This window comes from Ranitomeya variabilis, chromosome 1, assembly GCF_051348905.1.
Source record: "Ranitomeya variabilis isolate aRanVar5 chromosome 1, aRanVar5.hap1, whole genome shotgun sequence".
In the NCBI taxonomy this organism is placed as follows: Eukaryota; Metazoa; Chordata; class Amphibia; order Anura; family Dendrobatidae; genus Ranitomeya; species Ranitomeya variabilis.
This window is the reverse complement of record NC_135232.1, coordinates 150,030,476-150,056,621: the sequence shown is the minus strand read 5'-3', so window position 1 is coordinate 150,056,621 and position 26,146 is coordinate 150,030,476. Positions and strand designations below refer to the sequence as shown.

The following is a 26,146-nucleotide window of genomic DNA, read 5'->3' as shown; positions in this document are numbered from 1 at the left end:
AACTCACAAAAGTGCCACTTACAACCACCGGAGGGAGCCCAAGAGCGGAATTCACAACAGTACCCCCCCTTGAGGAGGGGTCACCGAACCCTCACCAGAGCCCCCAGGCTCAACCTGCCCCGTAGAAAAACGAGGATGGAAACCAAAATTACAAAAGAAAGGCGAAACCAAAGTAGCCGAACTGGCCCGATTATTAAGGGCAAACTCGGCCAACGGCAAGAAAGCCACCCAATCATCCTGATCAGCAGACACAAAGCATCTCAAATAGGTTTCCAAGGTTTGATTAGTTCGCTCAGTTTGGCCATTTGTCTGAGGATGAAACGCCGAAGAAAAAGACAAATCAATGCCCATCCTAGCACAAAAGGCCCGCCAAAACCTAGAAACAAACTGGGAACCTCTGTTAGACACAATATTCTCCGGAATGCCATGCAAACGAACCACATGCTGAAAAAACAATGGAACCAAATCAGAGGAGGAAGGCAATTTAGGCAAAGGCACCAAATGGACCATTTTAGAGAACCGGTCACAAACCACCCAGATAACAGACATCTTCTGGGAAACAGGAAGATCCAAAATAAAATCCATGGAAATATGCGTCCAGGGCCTCTCAGGGACAGGCAAAGGCGAAAGCAACCCACTAGCGAGGGAATAGCAGGGCGTAGCCTGGGCACAAGTCCCACAGGACTGCACAAAAGAATGCACATCCCGCGACAAGGAAGGCCACCAAAAGGACCTAGCAACCAAATCTCTGGTACCAAAAATCCCAGGATGACCGGCCAACACCGAACAATGAACCTCAGAAATTACCTTACTTGTCCATCTATCAGGAACAAACAGCTTCCCCATTGGACAGCGGTCAGGTTTATCAGCCTGAAATTCCTGAAGCACCCGCCGTAAATCAGGGGAGATGGCAGAAAGAATCACCCCTTCCCTAAGAATGCCAACCGGCTCAAGGACTCCAGGAGAATCAGGCAAAAAACTCCTAGAGAGGGCATCCGCCTTAACATTCTTAGATCCCGGAAGATACGAGACCACAAAATCGAAACGGGGGAAAAACAGGGACCATCGAGCCTGGCTAGGGTTCAGCCACTTGGCCGACTCGAGGTAAATCAGATTCTTATGATCGGTCAAGACCACAACGCGGTGCTTGGCTCCCTCAAGCCAATGTCGCCACTCCTCAAATGCCCACTTCATAGCCAACAATTCCCGATTGCTGACATCATAATTGCGTTCCGAAGGCGAAAATTTTCGGGAAAAGAAGGCACACGGTTTCATCAAGGAACCATCAGAATTCCTCTGTGACAAAACGGCCCCTGCCCCAATCTCAGAAGTGTCAACCTCAACCTGAAAAGGAAGAGAAACATCCGGCTGACGCAACACAGGGGCAGAAGTAAATCGGCGTTTAAGCTCCTGAAAGGCCTCAACAGCCGCAGAGGACCAATTCGCCACATCAGCGCCTTTCTTCGTCAAATCGGTCAGGGGCTTAACCACACTGGAAAAGTTGGCAATAAAACGGCGATAAAAATTAGCAAAGCCCAAAAATTTCTGAAGGCTCTTCCCAGATGTGGGTTGAATCCAGTCATGAATGGCTTGGACCTTAACAGGATCCATTTCTATAGACAAGGGAGAAAAAATAAAACCCAAAAAAGAGACCTTCTGAACTCCAAATAGGCACTTAGACCCCTTCACAAATAAAGCATTATCACGAAGGATCTGGAATACCATCCTGACCTGCTTCACATGAGACTCACAATCATTGGAAAAAATCAAAATATCATCCAAATACACAATCAAGAATTTATCAAGATAATTGCGGAAAATATCATGCATGAAGGACTGAAATACAGAAGGAGCATTAGAAAGCCCGAAAGGCATCACAAGGTATTCAAAATGGCCTTCGGGCGTATTAAATGCAGTTTTCCATTCGGCACCCTGTTTAATACGAACAAGATTATATGCCCCTCGAAGGTCAATCTTAGTAAACCAACTAGCCCCCTTAATCCGAGCAAACAAATCAGAAAGCAAAGGTAAAGGGTATTGGAATTTGACCGTGATCTTATTAAGAAGGCGATAATCAATACAGGGTCTCAAGGAGCCATTCTTCTTGGCAACAAAAAAAAAATCCCGCTCCCAATGGTGACGAAGAAGGCCGAATATGCCCCTTCTCCAAAGACTCCTTAACATAACTCCGCATGGCGGCATGCTCTGGCACAGACAGATTGAAAAGTCGGCCCTTAGGGAACTTATAGCCAGGAAGCCAGGAATCAAGTCAATAGCACAATCACAGTCCCTATGTGGAGGAAGGGAACTGGACTTGGGCTCATCAAATACATCCTGGAAATCCGACAAAAACTCAGGAACATCAGAAGAGGGGGAAGAGGAAATTGCCATCAAAGGAACGTCACTATGTACCCCTTGACAACCCCAACTAGTCACAGATATAGATCTCCAATCCAGCACTGGATTATGTACTTGTAACCATGGAAAACTCAGTACAACAACATCATGTAAATTATGCAACACCAGAAAACGGCAATCTTCCTGATGTGCTGGAGCCATGCACATAGTCAGCTGAGTCCAATACTGAGGTTTATTCTTGGCCATCGGTGTAGCATCAATACCCCTCAAAGGAATAGGGCTCTGCAAAGGCTGCAAAGAAAAACCACAGCGCCTGGCGAATTCCAAGTCCATTAAGTTCAGGGCAGCGCCTGAATCCACAAATGCCATGACAGAAAAGGACGATAATGAGCAAATCACTGTCACTGTCATGATTCTCAATGGCGAGAGAACATAGCCCAGCATATATGAGAACTAGCTCTTGGAAGATGGAAACTATACTGACCATGAACTAAACCTGCCGCACAACTAGAAGTGGCCGGGTAGCATGCCTACGTTTTTTAACCCTAGATGCCCAGCGCCAGCCGGAGAACTACCTAATCCTAGCAGAGGAAAAGACAGTCCTGGCTCACCTCTAGAGAAATTTTCCCAAAAGGCAGACAGAGGCCCCCACATATATTGGCGGTGATTTTAGATGAAATGACAAACGTAGTATGAAAATAGGTTTAGCAAAATCGAGGTCCGCTTTCTAGATAGCAGGAAGACAGAAAGGACACTTTCATGGTCAGCAGAAAACCCTATCAAAACACCATCCAGAAATTCCTTTAAGACTCTAGCATTAACTCATAACACCAGAGTGGCAATTTCCGATCACAAGAGCTTTCCAGACACAGTAACGAAACAGCAGCTGTGAACAGGAACAAAATGCAAAAACACACAAGGACAAAAGTCCAACTTAGCTGGGAGTTGTCTAGTAGCAGGAACAAGCACAGAAGGCTTCTGATTACATTGTTGACCGGCAAGAAACTGACAGAGGAGCAAGGTTATATAGCGACTACCACATCCTGATAGGAGCAGGTGAACAGAGGGGATGATGCACACAAGTTCAATTCCACAAGTGGCCACCGGGGGAGCCCAGAATCCAATTTCACAACAGTACCCCCCCCTCAAGGAGGGGGCACCGAACCCTCACCAGAACCACCAGGGCGATCAGGATGAGCCCTATGAAAGGCACGGACAAGATCGGAGGCATGAACATCAGAGGCAGTGACCCAAGAATTATCCTCCTGACCGTATCCCTTCCATTTGACCAGATACTGGAGTCTCCGTCTGGAAACACGAGAGTCTAAGATCTTTTCCACAACGTACTCCAACTCACCCTCAACCAACACCGGAGCAGGAGGCTCAACGGAAGGCACAACCGGTACCTCATACCTGCGCAACAATGACCGATGAAAAACATTATGAATCGAAAAGGATGCAGGGAGGTCCAAACGGAAGGACACAGGGTTAAGAATCTCCAATATCTTGTACGGGCCGATGAACCGAGGCTTAAACTTAGGAGAAGAAACCCTCATAGGGACAAAACGAGAAGACAACCACACCAAGTCCCCAACACAAAGCCGAGGACCAACACGACGACGGCGGTTGGCAAAAAGCTGAGTCTTCTCCTGGGACAACTTCAAATTGTCCACCACCTGCCCCCAAATCTGATGCAACCTCTCCACCACAGCATCCACTCCAGGACAATCCGAAGATTCCACTTGACCGGAGGAAAATCGAGGATGAAACCCCAAATTACAGAAAAACGGGGACACCAAGGTGGCAGAGCTGGCCCGATTATTGAGGGCGAACTCCGCCAAAGGCAAAAAAGCAACCCAATCATCCTGATCCGCAGACACAAAACACCTCAAATATGTCTCCAAGGTCTGATTAGTCCGCTCGGTCTGGCCATTAGTCTGAGGATGGAAAGCAGACGAAAAAGACAAATCTATGCCCATCCTAGCACAGAATGCCCGCCAAAATCTAGACACGAATTGGGTCCCTCTGTCAGAAACGATATTCTCAGGAATACCATGCAAACGAACAACATTTTGAAAAAACAGAGGAACCAACTCGGAAGAAGAAGGCAACTTAGGCAAGGGAACCAGATGGACCATCTTAGAGAAACGGTCACACACCACCCAGATGACAGACATCTTCTGAGAAACAGGCAGATCCGAAATAAAATCCATCGAGATGTGCGTCCAAGGCCTCTTCGGGATAGGCAAGGGCAACAACAATCCACTAGCCCGAGAACAACAAGGCTTGGCCCGAGCACAAACGTCACAAGACTGCACAAAGCCTCGCACATCTCGTGACAGGGAAGGCCACCAGAAGGACCTTGCCACCAAATCCCTGGTACCAAAGATTCCAGGATGACCTGCCAACGCAGAAGAATGAACCTCAGAGATGACTCTACTGGTCCAATCATCAGGAACAAACAGTCTACCAGGTGGGCAACGATCAGGTCTATCCGCCTGAAACTCCTGCAAGGCCCGCCGCAGGTCTGGAGAAACGGCAGACAATATCACTCCATCTTTAAGGATACCTGTGGGCTCAGAATTACCAGGGGAGTCAGGCTCAAAACTCCTAGAAAGGGCATCCGCCTTAACATTCTTAGAACCCGGTAGGTAAGACACCACAAAATTAAACCGAGAGAAAAACAACGACCAGCGCGCCTGTCTAGGATTCAGGCGCCTGGCAGACTCAAGGTAAATTAAATTTTTGTGGTCAGTCAATACCACCACCTGATGTCTGGCCCCCTCAAGCCAGTGACGCCACTCCTCAAAAGCCCACTTCATGGCCAAAAGCTCCCGATTCCCAATATCATAATTCCGCTCGGCGGGCGAAAATTTACGGGAAAAAAAAGCACAAGGTCTCATCACGGAGCAGTCGGAACTTCTCTGCGACAACACCGCCCCAGCTCCGATTTCAGAAGCGTCGACCTCAACCTGAAAAGGAAGAGCAACATCAGGCTGACGCAACACTGGGGCGGAAGAAAAGCGGCGCTTGAGCTCCCGAAAGGCCTCCACAGCATCAGGGGACCAATCAGCAACATCAGCACCCTTCTTAGTCAAATCGGTCAATGGTTTTACAACATCAGAAAAACCAGCAATAAATCGACGATAAAAGTTAGCAAAGCCCAAAAATTTCTGAAGACTCTTAAGAGAAGAGGGTTGCGTCCAATCACCAATAGCCTGAACCTTGACAGGATCCATCTCGATGGAAGAGGGGGAAAAAATGTATCCCAAGAAAGAAATCTTTTGAACCCCAAAAACACACTTAGAACCCTTCACACACAAGGAATTAGACCGCAAAACCTGAAAAACCCTCCTGACCTGCTGGACATGAGAGTCCCAGTCATCCGAAAAAATCAGAATATCATCCAGATACACAATCATAAATTTATCCAAATAATCGCGGAAAATGTCATGCATAAAGGACTGGAAGACTGAAGGGGCATTTGAAAGACCAAAAGGCATCACCAAATACTCAAAATGGCCCTCGGGCGTATTAAATGCGGTTTTCCACTCATCCCCCTCCTTGATTCGCACCAAATTATACGCCCCACGGAGATCAATCTTAGAGAACCACTTGGCCCCCTTTATACGAGCAAACAAATCAGTAAGCAGTGGTAACGGATATTGATATTTAACCGTGATTTTATTCAAAAGTCGATAATCAATACACGGCCTCAAAGAGCCGTCTTTCTTAGACACAAAGAAAAAACCGGCTCCTAAGGGAGATGACGAAGGACGAATATGTCCCTTTTCCAAGGACTCCTTTATATATTCTCGCATAGCAGCGTGTTCAGGCACAGACAGATTAAATAAACGACCCTTAGGGTATTTACTACCCGGAATCAAGTCTATGGCACAATCGCACTCCCGGTGCGGAGGTAGTGAACCAACCTTGGGTTCTTCAAAAACGTCACGAAAGTCAGACAAGAATTCAGGAATCTCAGAGGGAATAGATGATGAAATGGAAACCAAAGGTACGTCCCCATGAGTTCCTTTACATCCCCAGCTTAACACAGACATAGCTCTCCAGTCGAGGACTGGGTTATGAGATTGCAGCCATGGCAATCCCAGCACCAAAACATCATGTAGATTATACAGCACCAGAAAGCGAATAACCTCCTGGTGATCCGGATTAACACGCATAGTCACTTGTGTCCAGTATTGTGGTTTATTACTAGCCAATGGGGTGGAGTCAATCCCTTTCAGAGGTATCGGAGCCTCCAGTGGCTCCAAATCATACCCACAGCGTTTGGCAAAGGACCAATCCATAAGACTCAAAGCAGCGCCAGAGTCGACATAGGCGTCCGCGGTAATAGATGACAAAGAACAAATCAGGGTCACAGATAGAATAAACTTAGACTGTAAAGTGCTAATTGAAACAGACTTGTCAGGCTTCTTAGTACGCTTAAAGCATGCTGATATAACATGAGTTGAATCACCACAATAGAAGCACAACCCATTTTTTCGTCTAAAATTCTGCCGCTCGCTTCTGGACAGAATTCTATCACATTGCATATTTTCTGGCGTTTTCTCAGTAGACACCGCCAAATGGTGCACAGGTTTGCGCTCCCGCAGACGCCTATCGATCTGAATAGCCATCGTCATGGACTCATTCAGACTCGCAGGCACAGGGAACCCCACCATAACATCCTTAATGGCATCAGAGAGACCTTCTCTGAAAATCGCCGCCAGGGCGCACTCATTCCACTGAGTAAGCACAGACCATTTGCGGAATTTTTGGCAGTATATTTCAGCTTCATCTTGCCCCTGAGACAAGGACATCAAGGCCTTTTCCGCCTGAAGCTCTAAATGAGGTTCCTCATAAAGCAACCCCAAGGCCAGAAAAAACGCATCCACATTGAGCAACGCAGGATCCCCTGGTGCCAATGCAAAAGCCCAGTCTTGAGGGTCGCCCCGGAGCAAGGAAATTACAATCCTGACCTGCTGTGCAGGGTCTCCGGCAGAGCGAGACTTCAGGGACAAAAACAATTTGCAATTATTTTTAAAATTTTGAAAGTGAGATCTATTCCCCGAGAAGAATTCAGGCAAAGGAATTCTAGGCTCAGACATAGGTGCATGAACAACAAAATCTTGCAAATTTTGTACCTTTGTGGCGAGATTATTCAAACCTGTAGCTACACTCTGAAGATCCATTTGAAACAGGTGAACACAGAGCCATTCAAGGATTAGAAGGAGAGAAAGAGAGGAAGGCTGCAGTATAGGCAGACTAGCAAGTGATTCAATTAAGAGCACACTCAGAACTAGAGGGAAGAAAAAAAAAAAAAAAAAATTGTAGCAGACTTCTTTTTTCTCTCCTTTCTCAGCCAGTAATTTAACCCTTTTTTGGGCCGGTCAAACTGTCATGATTCTCAATGGCGAAAGAACATAGCCCAGCATATATGAGAACTAGCTCTTGGAAGATGGAAACTATACTGACCATGAACTAAACCTGCCGCACAACTAGAAGTGGCCGGGTAGCATGCCTACGTTTTTTAACCCTAGATGCCCAGCGCCAGCCGGAGAACTACCTAATCCTAGCAGAGGAAAAGACAGTCCTGGCTCACCTCTAGAGAAATTTTCCCAAAAGGCAGACAGAGGCCCCCACATATATTGGCGGTGATTTTAGATGAAATGACAAACGTAGTATGAAAATAGGTTTAGCAAAATCGAGGTCCGCTTTCTAGATAGCAGGAAGACAGAAAGGACACTTTCATGGTCAGCAGAAAACCCTATCAAAACACCATCCAGAAATTCCTTTAAGACTCTAGCATTAACTCATAACACCAGAGTGGCAATTTCCGATCACAAGAGCTTTCCAGACACAGTAACGAAACAGCAGCTGTGAACAGGAACAAAATGCAAAAACACACAAGGACAAAAGTCCAACTTAGCTGGGAGTTGTCTAGTAGCAGGAACAAGCACAGAAGGCTTCTGATTACATTGTTGACCGGCAAGAAACTGACAGAGGAGCAAGGTTATATAGCGACTCCCACATCCTGATAGGAGCAGGTGAACAGAGGGGATGATGCACACAAGTTCAATTCCACAAGTGGCCACCGGGGGAGCCCAGAATCCAATTTCACAACAGGTCACAGATAGGAGAAATTTAGGCTGTACAGTACTGATGGTAACAGACCTAGTGACCCTCCTAGTACGCTTAGGGCAATCAGAAATAGCATGAGCAGAATCACCACAGTAAAAACACAGCCCATTCTGACATCTGAATCCCTGCCGTTCTGCTCTAGTCAAAATCCTATCACATTGCATAGGCTCAGGACTCTGTTCAGAGGACACTGCCATATGGTGCACAACTTTGCGCTCGCGCAGGCGCCGATCAATCTGAATGGCTAGAGACATAGATTCGCTCAAACCAACAGGCGTGGGGAACCGCACCATAACATCTTTAAGGGCTTCAGAAAGACCCTTTCTGAAAATTGCTGCCAGAGCATCCTCATTCCGTTTAGTGAGCACAGACCATTTTCTAAATTTCTGGCAGTATAATTCTGCCGCTTCCTGACCCTGACACAGGGCCAACAAGGTTTTTTCTGCATGATCCACAGAGTTAGATTCGTCATACAATAATCCGAGCGATTGAAAAAATGCATCTACATTAAGCAATGCCGGATCCCCTGACTCAAGGGAGAATGCCCAGTCCTGAGGGTCACCACGCAGCAGAGAAATAACTATTTTAACCTGCTGAATGGGATCACCAGAGGAACGGGGTTTCAGAGCAAAAAACAATTTGCAGTTATTTTTAAAGTTCAAAAACTTGGATCTGTCCCCATAAAACAAATCTGGAGTAGGAATTCTAGGCTCTAAAGCCGGAGTCTGGACAACATAATCTTTGATTCTCTGTACTCTTGCAGCAAGTTGATCCACACGAGAAAACAAACCCTGAACATCCATGCCCACGCCAAAATCCTGAACCACCCAGAGATTAAGAGGAAAAAAAAAGACAAAACAGACTACAGAAAAAAAAATGACTCAGAACTCTTTTTTTTTTCCTTCTTTTGAGATGCATTTAACTCATTTGTGGCCAGTTGTACTGTTATGAACTGGTGGTTTAGGAGTGACATGCGACTAGCTCTGAGCAGGTGGTAACTATACTGACCGCAGTTCCTGATCTTAACACAACACTAGAAGTAGCCGTGGGATGTTCCTGACACTCCCTAGACACCTCGTCACAGCCGGAGAACTAACTACCCCTAAAGATAGAAACAGGAAAGCTATCTTGCCTCAGAGAAAATCCTCAAAGGATAGACAGCCCCCCACAAATATTGACTGTGAGTGGAGAGGGAAATGACATACGTAGAATGAAACAAGATGTAGCAAAGGAGGCCACTTCTAGCTAGATAGATAGTACAGGACAGAATACTATGCGGTCAGTAATAAAAACTAGAAAAAGTCCACCGCAGAGAATGCAAAAATCTCCACACCTGACTAAAGGTGTGAAGGGCAAATCTGCTGCCCAGAGCTTCCAGCTTAGCTGAATAGGTCCATACTGATAAGCTGGACTAGAAAGAAAAACATAGAATGTGCTGAACAATTAAGTCCACAACAAGTGGACAGCACAAGAACAAAGCAAGGACTTATCTTTGCTGAACTGGTCAGAATATCAGGGAATTCCAAAAGAGATGTGACTCCAAGCAGGAACCATTGACAACTGGCACTGACTGAGGGATAAGGCCAGACTAAAATAGCCGAGCCAGAAAGACAATCAGTGGAAGCAGCTGCTGATGCTAAATCCAAGGAGCAGCCATTCCACTTAAAACCACCAGAGGGAGCCCAAGAGCAGAACTCACAAAAGTGCCACTTACAACCACCGGAGGGATCCCAAGAGCGGAATTCACAACGGTGGGGCTGGTCAAAGGATCCTAAAAAAATCAGAGCATTCTCAGTTAAAAAAAAAACGGAATCCGTCACCGGATTCCATCATTTGATGGATCCGGCGCTCATAGGCTTCCATTCCAACAAACAACAGATGGCGACAGATCTGTTTTTTCAGCGGAGACAAAAAACGTTACTTTGTCCGTCTTCTCCGGACACCGGATCCACAATTTTCGATGGATCTGATGAATGACGGATGAAACGTGAGGCTATCCATTGCAATCTGTCGCTAATACAAATCTATGAGAAAAAAACAGATACGGCGGATCCGTTTTTTCACAATTTGACGGATTGCGACTAATAGGAAAAAACTGATGTGTGAAAAGGGCCTAGGCAGGATGAACATGTGGGGATTCCCTAACAAACAAGCAATACCCGCATGTGTTGCAGCTGTCTAATAGCTGCAAAATATGCAGCTTTGGGGACTCGAACATATTATTCGGGTTCGGCCAATATACTTGGACAACACCCGAGCATGCTTGGATAACATGTTGTCCGAGCACGTTCACTCATCACTATTTATTTTCAACCCACGTTGAACATATATGACATTTCGGTCTTAGATCTTCTTTAGATATACAGATTGCCGTAGAGGAATATAGGACTCAATGCTGAAGCTATGCAAGATACAGTGTATCTGGAAATCATCTTTTTTTCTATCAATTGAGTGCCAAGTTCTTCATAGATATTATACTTGGGTTTGGGCTCCTACTTGTACCTGCTGTCAGGAGCGCCGTGCTCTACTACTACATGCATTCCCTCTTTTGTATCCTCCCCTGCCCATGAGATGTGGTATGATCAAACCATGTTCTGGCACGGTCAGACACAGCCATTACTGTTATGGTTACCCCAATGACCATGGGAAAAAAATACAAAACGGACTAGCTCTCGGGTGATGGAAACTAAGGTCGACCGTGACCTGAACCTGACCCAACACTTACAGTAGCCGGGGGATGTACCTACGATGCCCTAGACACCACGCGCCAGCCGGAGATCTAACTACCCCTATAAGAGGAATATACAGGCCTGCCTTACCTCCAGTGAGGAACCCCAAAAGATGATAGTAGGCCCCCACAGATATTGACGGTGAGTTCAGAGGAAATGACATACGTAGGATGAACAGCAGATTTAGCACAGTGAGGTCCGCTTACTAGATAGCAGAAGGACAGGAAAGAGTTACTTCACGGTCGACCTAAAAATCACTATTCAAAAACACCATCCAGAAATTACTTTAAACTCCAGTGACAACTCATGCCACTGGAGTAGTAATTTTCTGTCCACAAGAGCTTCCAGCACTGAAGAGTCACATTGCAGATAGCTGGACAAAAATAGCAAAACAAGAAACAAAATTCAACTTAGCTGAACTGGAACTTGAGGCAGGTGAATGCAACAGAATGCTACTAGCACATTGTTGGCCGGCATGTGACTAACAGCCAAGCAGCCTTAAATAGGAAACTCCCCTAGAGGGTGGCGACAGGTAATCAGAGATGGAGGAAGGCACATAAGAGACACTACCATAACAGACCACCGGGGGAGCCCACAAACCGAATTCACAACAGTACCCCCCCCTTAAGGAGGGGGCACCGAACCCTCACCAGAACCACCAGGGCGACCTGGATGAGCACTATGAAATGCACGAACCAAATCGGGAGCATGAACATCGGATGCTGTCACCCAAGAATTATCCTCCTGGCCATAACCTTTCCACTTAACCAGATACTGAAGTTTCCGTCTGGAAACACGGGAGTCCAAGATCTTTTCCACCACATACTCCAATTCACCCTCAACCAACACAGGAGCAGGTGGATCAGCAGAAGGAACAACCGGTACCTCATACCTCCGCAATAATGACCGATGGAAAACATTATGGATATTAAAAGATGCTGGGAGGTCCAAACGAAAGGACACAGGATTAAGAACCTCCAGAATCCTATAAGGGCCAATAAACCGAGGCTTAAACTTAGGAGACGAGACCTTCATAGGAACAAATCGAGAAGACAGCCACACCAGGTCCCCAACACAAAGACGAGGACCAATACGCCGATGACGATTAGTGAACTGTTGAGTCTTCTCCTGGGACAACTTCAGATTGTCCACAACCTGTCCCCAAATCCGATGCATCCTATCAACCACAGCATCCACTCCAGGACAATCCGAAGACTCCAATTGACCGGACGAAAACCGAGGGTGAAACCCTGAATTACAAAAAAATGGAGAAACCAAAGTGGCAGAACTAGCCCGATTGTTAAGGGCAAACTCTGCCAATGGCAAAAAGTCAAGCCAATCATCCTGATCAGCGGACACAAAACACCTCAAGTAAGTCTCCAAGGTCTGATTAGTACGCTCAGTCTGGCCATTAGTCTGAGGATGGAATGCAGACGAAAAAGACAAATCGATACCCATCCTGGCACAGAACGTCCGCCAAAATCTAGACACAAACTGAGTACCCCTGTCAGACACTATATTCTCAGGAATACCATGCAAACGCACCACATTCTGAAAAAATAGAGGAACCAACTCAGAGGAGGAGGGCAATTTGGGTAAAGGTACCAAATGAACCATCTTGGAAAAACGGTCACAAATCACCCAGATGACAGACATCCTACGAGAAACCGGAAGGTCAGAAATAAAGTCCATAGAGATGTGCGTCCAAGGCCTCTTAGGAATAGGCAAGGGCAACAACAACCCACTGGCCCTAGAACAGCAGGGCTTGGCCCGAGCACAAACATCACAAGACTGCACAAACATGCGCACATCTCGAGACAAAGAAGGCCACCAGAAGGACCTAGACACCAAATCCCTGGTGCCAAAAATTCCAGGATGACCTGTCAACGCGGAAGAATGAACCTCCGAGATAACTCTACTGGTCCAATCATCAGGGACAAACAGTCTACCAGGCGGACAGCGATCAGGCCTATCCACCTGAAACTCCTGCAAAGAACGCCGCAGGTCTGGGGAGACAGCTGACAATATCACCCCATCCTTCAGGATGCCGGTAGGTTCGGAATCACCAGGCGAGTCAGGCTCAAAACTCCTAGAGAGGGCATCCACCTTCACATTCTTGGACCCAGGCAGATATGACACCACAAAGTTAAATCGGGAGAAAAACAACGACCAGCGCGCCTGTCTAGGATTCAGACGCCTGGCCGACTCAAGATAAATTAGATTCTTGTGGTCAGTGAGGACCACCACCTGGTGTCTAGCACCCTCAAGCCAATGACGCCACTCCTCAAACGCCCACTTCATGGCCAGAAGTTCCCGATTTCCCACATCATAATTTCGCTCAGCGGGCGAAAACTTTCGGGAGAAAAACGCACATGGTCTCATTACTGAGCAGTCAGGATCTTTCTGCGACAAAACTGCACCTGCTCCGATCTCCGAAGCATCCACCTCAACCTGGAACGGAAGTAACACATCAGGTTGGCGCAACACAGGAGCGGAAGAAAAGCGGCGCTTAAGCTCTTGAAAGGCCTCCACAGCCGCAGAGGACCAATTAGCAACATCAGCACCCTTTTTGGTCAAATCAGTCAAAGGTTTAGCAATGGCAGAAAAACCCGCTATAAATCGGCGATAGAAATTAGCAAAACCCAAGAACTTTTGCAGACTCTTCAAAGAAGTAGGTTGCATCCAATCACAAATAGCCTGGACCTTGACAGGGTCCATCTCCATAGATGAAGGGGAAAAAATATATCCCAAAAAGGAAATTCTCTGAACTCCAAAACTACACTTTGAGCCCTTTACAAAAAGAGAATTAGCTCGCAAAACCTGAAAAACTCTCCTGACCTGTTGAACGTGAGATTCCCAGTCCTCCGAAAAAACAAGAATATCATCCAAATACACAATCATAAACTTATCCAGATATTCACGGAAAATATCGTGCATAAAGGACTGAAAAACGGAAGGGGCATTTGCGAGACCGAAAGGCATTACCAAATACTCAAAATGGCCTTCAGGCGTATTAAATGCGGTCTTCCACTCATCCCCCTGCTTAATCCGCACCAAATTATACGCACCACGTAGATCGATCTTAGTGAACCACTTAGCCCCCTTTATACGAGCAAACAGATCAGTCAGTAAAGGTAACGGGTACTGGTATTTAACTGTAATCTTATTCAAAAGTCGATAGTCGATACAAGGTCTCAATGAACCATCCTTTTTACCTACAAAGAAAAATCCTGCCCCTAGTGGAGACAACGAGGGGCGAATATGACCCTTTTCCAAGGATTCTCTGATATACTCCCGCATAGCAGTATGTTCAGGTACAGACAAATTAAACAAGCGACCCTTAGGAAACTTACTACCGGGGATCAATTCAATAGCGCAGTCACACTCTCTGTGAGGAGGGAGAGAATCAACTTTAGGCTCTTGAAAGACATCATAAAAATCTGACAGAAATGCTGGGATCTCAGAGGGAGTAGATGAAGAAATAGGAACCAAAGGTGCATCCCCATGAATACCCCGACATCCCCAGCTCAACACAGACATAGATTTCCAGTCCAAGACGGGATTATGAATCTGTAACCATGGTAATCCAAGCACTAAGACATCATGTAGGTTATATAATACAAGGAAACAAATAATCTCCTGATGGTCTGGGGTAAGACGCATAGTCACTTGTGTCCAATATTGTGGTTTATTGCTAGCCAAAGGTGTAGAATCAATACCCTTCAGGGGAATAGAAACTTCCAACGGCTCCAAATCAAACCCACAACGCTTGGCAAAGGACCAATCCATGAGACTCAGAGCGGCGCCAGAATCCACATAAGCATTCACAGTCACAGATGATAAGGTACAAATCAATGTCACGGACAAAAGAAATTTTGACTGCAAGGTACCTGTAGAAAAAGATTTATCAACCTTTTTATCAACCTTATTTATACGTTTAGAGCATGCTGATATAACATGAGCTGGATCTCCACAGTAGAAGCACAATCCATTTTTGCGCCTGTAATTTTGACGTTCGCCTCTAGACAAAACACGATCGCATTGCATATGCTCTAATGCCTTTTCAGAGGTCACCGCCATATGGTGCACAGGTTTTTGCTCAGAAGATACCGCCATATGGTGCACAGATTTTTCCTCAGAAGACCCCGCCATATGGTGCACAGATTTGCGCTCCCGCAAACGCCGATCAATCTGGATAGCCAATTTCATGGCATCATTCAGACCTGTAGGCACAGGGAACCCCACCATGACATCCTTCACGGCATCAGAGAGACCTTCTCTGAAATTAGCTGCTAAAGCGCACTCATTCCATTTAGTAAGCACCGACCATTTACGGAATTTCTGGCAGTATATCTCAGCTTCATCTTGCCCTTGGGAAAGAGCTATCAAGGCTTTCTCAGCCAAAATCTCCAAATTAGGTTCTTCATAAAGCAACCCCAAAGCCTGAAAAAACGCATCTACATTTAACAACGCAGGATCTCCTGGCGATAATGCAAATGCCCAACTTTGTGGGTCGCCGCGCAGTAGAGAGATAACAATTTTAACTTGTTGAGTCTGATCACCAGCAGAGTGAGATCTCAGAGACAAAAACAATTTGCAATTTTCTCTGAAACTCAAAAACCGGGATCTGTCTCCGGTAAAGTATTCAGGCAGAGGAATCTTAGGTTCAGACATTGGAGCACGTATAACAAAATCTTGTAGGTTCTGTACTTTTGTCGCAAGGTTATTCAAACCTGCAACTAAACTCTGTGGATCCATGTTTCAAATGGGTGTAACCCAAGCATTCAGAGGTTAAGAGGAGAGGAGAAAAAAAAAAAAAAAAAGGCTGAAGACTGCAGTTTAAGCAAGGAATACAAATGATCAAACTAAGGTGCACTTTCAAACACAGAAAAAAAAACCTTTTCTTCTCCTTCCTACTTTAGTGCATATTTTAACACATAGATTTTTTATGGGCCGGCCAAACTGTTATGGTTACCCCAATGACCATGGGAAAAAAATACAAAACGGACTAGCTCTCGGGTGATGGAAACTAAGGTCGACCGTGACCTGAACCTGACCCAACACTTACAGTAGCCGGGGGATGTACCTACGATGCCCTAGACACCACGCGCCAGCCGGAGATCTAACTACCCCTATAAGAGGAATATACAGGCCTGCCTTACCTCCAGTGAGGAACCCCAAAAGATGATAGTAGGCCCCCACAGATATTGACGGTGAGTTCAGAGGAAATGACATACGTAGGATGAACAGCAGATTTAGCACAGTGAGGTCCGCTTACTAGATAGCAGAAGGACAGGAAAGAGTTACTTCACGGTCGACCTAAAAATCACTATTCAAAAACACCATCCAGAAATTACTTTAAACTCCAGTGACAACTCATGCCACTGGAGTAGTAATTTTCTGTCCACAAGAGCTTCCAGCACTGAAGAGTCACATTGCAGATAGCTGGACAAAAATAGCAAAACAAGAAACAAAATTCAACTTAGCTGAACTGGAACTTGAGGCAGGTGAATGCAACAGAATGCTACTAGCACATTGTTGGCCGGCATGTGACTAACAGCCAAGCAGCCTTAAATAGGAAACTCCCCTAGAGGGTGGCGACAGGTAATCAGAGATGGAGGAAGGCACATAAGAGACACTACCATAACAGACCACCGGGGGAGCCCACAAACCGAATTCACAACACATTACACAGTATACAGCAGGGGCACATTTATAAGATTATCTCAGCACAGGAACATTTTTTAAAACACATCCAGTTGTTTAATTTATTATTATGACAAGATCTAGTGATTAAACGGAATCTTGTTTGTGGGAAAATCCCTTAAAGGGAATCTGTTACTAGGTTTTTCTATGTAATCTAGAGATGACTTGAAGCAGGGGTTAAAACACAGATTTCAGAGATGCTTCTCTTGTCCTCAAGCTCAAGGTTTTGTTTGGTTACAATAATTGCTTTAGTACCAGTAGCTTATCATTGCTGTGACTAGCTGGTGTCTTGGTCCAACACACCTCCTCCTGTGATAGGCATCTCACTATCTATAGCCATTGTATATACAGAGCCTGGTGTGGGCGGGGCTAGCTTTCTCAGCTCTGATTCACTGCTAAATCTAAAAACTTTGAGTGAGAATGGCTGCACTCAGTAATCTAAGTGATACATCGTTGGATTCAGCTTCTCTTTGCCTACACCATGCTGCTCTCAGATGAGGTAGAAAAAATCTACTGACTGACTCCCTTTAAGGCTGGCACATTTGAGTCTGGTGGCCTATAGAGTGACATAGATTCTCAGATTTTGAACATTTCTTTTTTTCATGGTCTAATTAATTGGACGCAGACTGTAGAAAATGCTGAAGAATCTATGACATCATATAAGTAAATAGTGATACCGTTCATTATCACATACTGGTAGTACTAGTCATTTTTCTTATTTGTGACAATGCTGCCAGTACTGATTCATTTTGATTCTTTTCTTTTAGGTGCAGCAAGCAAAGCCCTCACAATCATTTTCCTTATTGTAGCATATTTTATATATAAACCTCCAGCAAGCAAACCAGACCCTTCACAAGATAATGGAAAGGTCATCTCTTCAGAGGCACTTTAAGAAGACAGTAATGGACATACTGATGTACATCATTGATTTTGAGTAATATTATACCTCATCTATAGTTCTCACATTGTTCTTCCTCAAATAATCAAAAATGAAGCCAAATAAATAAATGGAATCCACAACTGTGGAAACTAATACTATAAGGTGAAGAATTGAGGCCTGAACAAAGCTGAATGTATTGTGTTTTTTTTTAAATATCTTCTTTAGAAGATTTATTGGAAGGTTATATTAACCTTTTCAGCTTGGCTGGTGACAGTATGTTAGGAAGTTTGCTGAACTTAAACGGCATGTTCACCTCTGGACACTATTAATTAATCTACATAAAAAGTTGAACTTGTCAATAGATTGTAATACTTGTTTCGCATTGATCCTAAAATAAAGCCAACATTAAGCGTTAGAGCTGAAATTTCACAGGATAGAGCATGCTTTGATGATTTGCCTTCTGAAAAGACTTTGTACTGTACTTAAATGGGGTTGTTTGGGGAAAAAGGTTCTCCAGGGGCTTGGTGCTGCAAAAAATAGCAAACTAAGTGATACTCACCTACTGGCAACCACGTGGACCCATTGCAGGCCATGTAATGTAATATTTGCATGTAGCTTAACAGTGATCCCCTGGTGTCAATGTAACTGGTGGGCTTGGCCACTCCAGGCCACGCTGTTCGTCATTATTTTTCCATGCAGAGAAATGCTGTAGAGAAAACTACAACATGGGTCTGCAACTCCATCCTTCTCAGGATCGATGGAGTTCTTCACATAGGTTAGATCCCCTCCGATCAGAAAGTGATGGCATGTCCCAAAAATTGTGTGGATCATTTAATCAAAATTGGGCCATATCAAGTAAATGCGGTCGAATGATATACTTAAAAAGATAAATGGAAATGACCCTATAAATCAGCCATCGCAACATGCTCTATTATATTATTATTATTATTATTATTAGATTGATCTTTGTTGTAAAGGGCCAGTTCCACCCAGTGTCTTATTCACCAACTATGTATGTGCTAATGTTCTGTACCAGCTTGTTGGTATTTTTGAACAAATTGTGACCATGACTGGAATTCTTAGACAATAGATTTGTCTATATTCCACTAAGTTGAGTACTGTATATGTCTTGATAGATGAAACTGTTTATATTTCTTTTGTATATTTCCCATTATCAGCATTCAAATATATGAAGTTTGGCTTGAATGAGGAATAGTAGACCATAAATGAGTGGAACCCATCAATGTTTTTTAAATTGTATTTTAAATAAAGTTTACTTCAGAATAATGTTTATTGGATTCATTCTATATCTGTAGATGATGCAAGCTATTTACCCTTCTCGATGAACAGTTTCCTATACATGTTCGATAAAAAGAGGTGTGTTTATTTAAAAAAAAATATTTGCTCCTTATAGCAATATCCAATATCATGTATTCGTACAGTGTGTGGCTGCTGGAGTGATCTTGTGTGGAGAGGGCTCAGGAGTTGCGTTCTCTCCAAACATGGCAGACACTAGCTATATTAAGTAGTTGCCATCTGTCTCTAATAAGCTTCAGTTTTTAATGATCTAAACTCCACTTTTAATCTTTGACAGCGACACTTAAATTTAACTTGCACCACTGCTGGCTGTTACCGATTCCCATCACCACCCTGTGATAACTGGGTAATGGGTTACTATGGCAGCTTTGGGCATGTTGAAGACCTCCATTGATGCCGTCTTGGTACTCCTCTGAAGATCATCTATAGGGTTATATGCTCGCATAAGCATATAACTTGGAGGAGTGCTACCCAATGATTTATCTGCTGCGTATAACTCCTACGAGTGCTATCCGAAGCTATCCGATCTTTTATCAGATAGCACTCAGAGCAATGTTATTCTATGGGGCAGTGTATTGTGGGCATAAAAAAGAACCCAGCATGCTGCGAGCGGATCCACTACTAAGATGACCCGCACCCATACAAGTCTATGGGTGTGTGTAAAACAATTTCCACATATTCAGACAATGGAGAAGATGGAGAAAGTAAGTTCTCCATCTTCTCCACACCTGTGCTCTGATTTTCTCATGTGGCTTACACTAAGCTGACACTCTGCTCAAGCGCATATCAGAGTTTTAGCCCAGTGTCAATAACATAATCGATCCGATTCTCTTGCACAGAGAACATACAATTTTGTGACAAATGCTGAGTTTCAAATGAACATATACTACAGTGTGGACCATGTATATGAATACACCTAAATAAAATGGGAGGGGGAAAACTTTTCAAGATGGGTGGTGACCATGCTGGCCATTTTGAAGTCAGACATTTTGGATGCAACTTTATAAATGGCCCACCATGGTGTATCCATATAAATGGCCCGCCCTGTATATACTGCAATACTGTGGAATGTGTGGAGGAACGGTGTATGGCATAGATGATCACAGGTTCAAGGCCCCCATAAGGGAACTAGAAAATACATTAAAACATAAAACAAAATTCATAAATAAAAGATAAAAGTGGAGAGTACCCCCTTTTCCCCCCACTGAAAATAAAGAAAAAGCCACATTGAGAGAAAAAAACAAATAGGCAGAAATACAGTATATGTTTTTGTCCACTACTCCTCCCTAAAAAAAATAAAATAAAATAAAACAGATCAAAACCTCATATATAGTCAAAAATAGTGTCAATAAAACTGTCAGCTCATCATGCAAAAAGAGCCCTCACCAAGTTAAATCTATGGAAAAACAAAAATGTTACAGATTTTTTACCCTTAAAAAAAATCTACTGTATATATGTTTGATATCAACATAATCTTTCTGTCCTGGAGAATCATGATTAAGAGTACATTGTATTGATGTAATTTCTCTTGCGGAGACTAGCGCCTCCGTAAGGAAAATTGACATGCTGGGGTCTGGAAAGACGAGCCACATGTCAGTGTTCTTAGGTGATCCGCGGTCGTCTGTGGATGCATAGTGGACATGGGATTTCTTGAAATCCCACCCATTACGCTGTCACAGCTGGCCGCTGCAGGTTTGCTGCTGCATAAATACGCAGAGTCAAACCCACAGCAGTTCCTGTACATAGGCACATACCTTTAATAGTAAAATGAATGTCATCATTCACAGCTACAACATGTTCTGCAAAAAAACGAGCCATCCTAGGTATGTGCATAGAAAAAGAAAATCTAGCTCAGAATAAGGGGCGGAAAGAAAGTGCACACAAACACAAATTGGCAGCACAGTCAAAGGCTCAAACATAAAATATGCACACAGCAATTCTTTCCTTTAGCTCCTTCTTTCTGTTGATATAAGTTATGTTTCTATTAAATTAGAGAAATATATAAAGAAATCATCTACAGTACAGTGGCATGCAAAAGATTGGACACCCCTCGTCAAAATTGTTATTGTGAACAGTTAAGCAGTTGAAAATGAAATTATCTCTAAAAGGGCTAAAGTTAAAGAGGACACATTTACTTTCTATTTTAGGCAAAAAAGTATATATTTTCATTTTAAAAATTATAAAAAGGAAACTGGGCCGATGGAAAAGTTTGGGCACCCTGTATAGGTATTACCTAGTAGAACCCTCTTTTAAAAGTATCACGGCTTGTAAACACTTTTTGTATCCAGCCAAGAGTTTTTCGGTTCTTGTTTGAGGGATTTTCATCCATTCTTCCTTGAAAAATTCTTTCAGTTCTGTGAGATTCCTATGCTATTTTGAGGTCTAGCTACAGATTTTCAATGATGTTCAGATCAGGGGACTGTGAGGGCCATTGTAAACCTTCAGCTTGCACCTTTTGAGGCAGTCTATTGTGGATTTTGACATGTGTTTAGGACCATCATCCATTTGTTGAATTCATCCTCTTTTCAACTTCAGCTTTTTTACAGATAGTGTTATGTTTGCGTCCAAAATTTGTTGAAATTTCATTGATTTCATTCTTCCATCTACCCTTGAAATGTTCCCATGCATTGATTGCAACACAATCCCAAAGCATAATTCATCCACTCCCATGCTTAATAGTTGGTGAGATGTTCTTTTCCTGAAATTCTGTGCCCTTTTTTCTCCACACATACCTTTGATCATTGTGGCCAAAGAGTTCTATTGTAAATTAATCGGTCAACATGACTTGTTTCCAAAATGCATCAGGTTTCTTTACATGTTCTGTTGCATACGTCTGATGCTGAATGTTATGCTGAGGACACAGGAGAAATGTTCTTCTGATGATTCTTCCATGAAGGCCATATTTGTGCAGAAGTCTCTGAACAGTAGAACAATGTGCTACAACTTTAGAGCCTGCTAAATCTTTCTGAAAATGATTTGCAGTCAAGCAGGGTTTCTGATTTGCCTTTCTATCAATCCTACGAACAGCTCTTACTGAAATTTTGCTTGGTCCCCCAGACCTTATGTTGACCTCCATTGTTCCTATTAACTGCCATTTCTTAATTACATTTCAAAATGAGAAAAGGGCAACTTTTAAACGCTTAGCTATTTTCTTATAGACTTCTCCTTTGTGGGCCTCCACCATTTTCATTTTCAGAGTGTTAGGCAGCTGCCTAGAAGAACCCATGGCTGCTGTTTTTTGGCACAAGGTTAGAGGAGCCTGGGTTTTTATAAAGCTGAGATATTCGCATCACCTGACCTTTCATAACAATGATCGTGAGCAAGTTATAGCCCTAACAGGCTAATTAAGGTCTGAAACCTTGGTCAAACTTATCTGAGCATACAAATCTCCAAGAGTGCCAAAATTTCTGCATTGGCTCATTTTTATTTTTCAATTTTTAAAATGAAAAAAAAAATTACAATATTTTTTTTTGCTTAAAATACAAAGGAAAGTGGTTTAAGGAAAGGAAATACAAAGGAAATGTGTCATCTAAACCTCTAGGTCTGTTAGAGATTATTTAACCTTTAACTTGCTTAAAGGGAACCTGTCACCCTGTCATTCTTGTCAGAATGCAGCATTACTGCTGCACAAGGTGGCTCTTTTAGTTTCAAATGCCTGGGGGGGGGGGGCAGGCGTTTGAAACTAAAAGAGCCACCTTGTGCAGCAGTAATGCTGCATTCTGACACGTTGGCTCTTTGAATAAATCAGAAGACACTGCGGGGCTGGGATTCACAGGCAGGGCGGCCGCACAGGCGCAGTCAGCTAGACTGCATATGAGGACAGACGGGCAGTGCTCACTGCGCCTGCCCAAGGTAGGAGAAAAGAGCTCAGGCGCCGGCTCATTTCAAAACAGCGGTGAGGAGGCAGCGACCGGCGCCAAGAAGACTTGAGTGATGGCTGTGAGGCGTCTGAAGCAGGGGGGGAAAGGCCTGCCTCCTTGACTGAAGAAAGGTATTTTCTGGGTGCTGTAACTGCAGAAATAATCCGTTTTGTAATTTGTCAGAAAATACCTTTCTTCAGTCAAGGAGGCAGGCTCTTTTAGTTTCAAACGCCTGTGGGGGAGGGTGACAGGTTCCCTTTAAGTGTTCACAATAATTAATAAATTAATAATAATAAAACAGTAATTTTGACCAGTGTCTCACTCGCGCAGCCATGTCCCGCTTTCTTCTTCTCAATGTCATGTGACAGGAGGAGCAACAACAGGCTGAAGAAAGAAATCACCCACTCTGTCCTATCTGCAGTAGCATATAGATTGAAAATACCATTTACCTGCAGATGTGGGACTAATCTGCAGGTAAATAGCATTGCAATGCTGCCCAGTTACCTTACTGAAAGTGTGGCTACTGAGAGAAAATTACTTATTTTCTCCCAGGAACTGCCAGCTTTCAATTATGGGGACATGTGTAATTGTACGTTTATGTGCAGAAGTTACCACTCCACCATGGCAGTGACAAAAGGAAAGCATTTGTGTCACCAGGGTGGATTTAATTAGCTTATGCTTCTTGGTGATAGATGCCTCTCCATTACTAACCCTGGGCTTGATTCCAGCAGACATCATACAGATGACATCAACCCCTAAAAACTATTTCCCTGATTACTACCGCACCAGGACAATTAGGAAGAGTCGAGGCTAAGAGCCAAAATTGGCGCAACTAATGGATGCGCCATTTCTGGAGCGACTGCAGGCTGGTCTTAATAGGCTTGGAGGAAGGCCAATATCCCTGGACCTTCCCAGTCTTAATAATTTCATCCCCCAACTGTCTGCTTTGCTTGAGCTGGTTATTAAAAAATAGGGGGGATATCACATCATTTTTTTTAGTTCCCCAGGAGAGGTAACAATCTGGGCAATTTGGTTGTCATTGAGCAGGCACTGCAGCATGTATTGGCTTATGTGTACCAGGCTGCTTAGAGGAAAAGACAAGCTGTCCTCAGTGAGAGGTGTATGGTCTGGGTCTTCTGTATCCGCCCAGCAAAGCTCCAGTGATTCCTATAAGCTGCTTTGAGTGCCACCCTGCTGTGAACACGGATCCTCCTACTCCTTACCCTCATCCTCAAAAACTGTCCCCTGTCTGGACAGTTGTACACCTGCCCGATACTGGTACAGGAACCCACAGTCTGAGCCATGTGGTGGATGACAGGACTGATAATGGTGTGAATGGAGAAAAAAGTTACAAGAAAAAATGGCACCAACCAGTTAACTATTAATATAAGGCATACCACTTAAAGAGTGGAATGGAGGTGCATGTAAAATGGGATGAAGTATAATGAAAAAATAAAGAAAACACAGCACTCAGCATTCCTTAAAAATAATGTCCTTTATTTCATGTGATGGGACAGTTCTTAGAAAGCAGGGGGAGCAGGGAAGTGAAGGAAGACAACAGCCATTTCGTGTCTATCCCAGCACTTTTGCGAGTCCAAGTATGAAGAGCTGGGATAGGCACAAAACGGCTGTTGTCATCCTTCTCTTCCCCTTTCCCCCTGCTTTCTAAGGACTGTCCCACCACATGAAATAAAGGACATTATTTTTTAAGGAATGATGAGTGCTGTTTTTTATTTTTTCAATGGTGTGAATGGTCCTTGTTCCTCCTGCACCTCTTCCTCTTGTGCCGCCACCTCATACTTCATCGCCTGAACTGTTTTTTGCAGCAGGCATAGATGTAGTATACTAATGCTCATGATGGCATCATCAGTGCTGGTCATGTTGGTGGAGTATACAAAGCACCATAACATGGCACACACATCCCACATGGAGGACCACTGATTCTTGGTGAAGTGGTGTTGTTCTGAATAGCAACTCACCCGTGTTTACTGCAAGTGGAACTCCATTATTGTCTGCTGCTGCTTGCACAGTCTCTCCAGCCTATGCAAGGTGGAGTTCCACCTTGTTGGTATGTCACATATAAGGCAGTGAGCAGGAAGGCAGTAGTGAAGCTGCAGCGCAGACAGGCGAGCAGCAGCAGAGTGAGAAAGTCAAAAGCGCTCACACACTGCTCACACTTTTAGAAGCAGCTCTGACATTTGTGGGTAATTTATATGGAAACTCTACACCACCAAAGGGTATATTTCCTCTTTCTTTTGAGTGTTTGTTGGATGGAGAATTGAACATTTCCATGGGACGGTGGTGGGATGCTCAGTGACACTGCTGGTGGAGTTAGTGCTGTCACATCCTCTCTTTGCGGGGAGGCAGGGGGCCCTGTTGATTGTGAGTGGGAGGAAGAGACTGAGTTGTCAGCAGAAGTGGGAGCAGGAGGAGGCTCAGATCTGTCATGCTTTTTTAGGTACAGTGGAGCAAAAAAGTATTTAGTCAGTCAGCAATAGTGCAAGTTCCACCACTTAAAAAGATGAGAGGCGTCTGTAATTTACATCATAGGTAGACCTCAACTATGGGAGACAAACTGAGAAAAAAAAATCCAGAAAATCACATTGTCTGTTTTTTTTATCATTTTATTTGCATATTCTGGTGGAAAATAAGTATTTGGTCAGAAACAAAATTTCATCTCAATACTTTGTAATATCTCCTTTGTTGGCAATGACAGAGGTCAAACGTTTTCTGTAAGTCTTCACAAGGTTGCCACACACTGTTGTTGGTATGTTGGCCCATTCCTCCATGCAGATTTGGCTTTTCGCTTGGCAACACGGACTTTCAACTCCCTCCAAAGGTTTTCTATAGGTTTGAGATCTGGAGACTGGCTAGGCCACTCCAGGACCTTGAAATGCTTCTTACGAAGCCACTCCTTCGTTGCCCTGGCGGTGTGCTTTGGATCATTGTCATGTTGAAAGACCCAGCCACGTTTCATCTTCAATGCCCTTGCTGATGGAAGGAGGTTTGCACTCAAAATCTCACGATACATGGCCCCATTCATTCTTTCATGTACCCGGATCAGTCGTCCTGGCCCCTTTGCAGAGAAACAGCCCCAAAGCATGATGTTTCCACCACCATGCTTTACAGTAGGTATGGTGTTTGATGGATGC

At 44.1% G+C, this 26,146-nt stretch overlaps 1 protein-coding gene across 1 annotated transcript in view; it reads left to right on the top strand.

Annotated features, from left to right (window-relative positions):
* The window catches only part of SLCO4C1 (solute carrier organic anion transporter family member 4C1), a 136,325-nt gene extending 117,221 nt beyond the window's left edge, over positions 1-19,104 (top strand). The window contains exon 13 of the mRNA XM_077289742.1: positions 17,705-19,104. Within this exon, the coding sequence (XP_077145857.1) occupies positions 17,705-17,829 (125 nt within the window). The 3' untranslated portion in view covers positions 17,830-19,104. The remainder of the gene's footprint in view (positions 1-17,704) is intronic.
* The last annotated feature ends 7,042 nt before the right edge of the window (positions 19,105-26,146 follow it).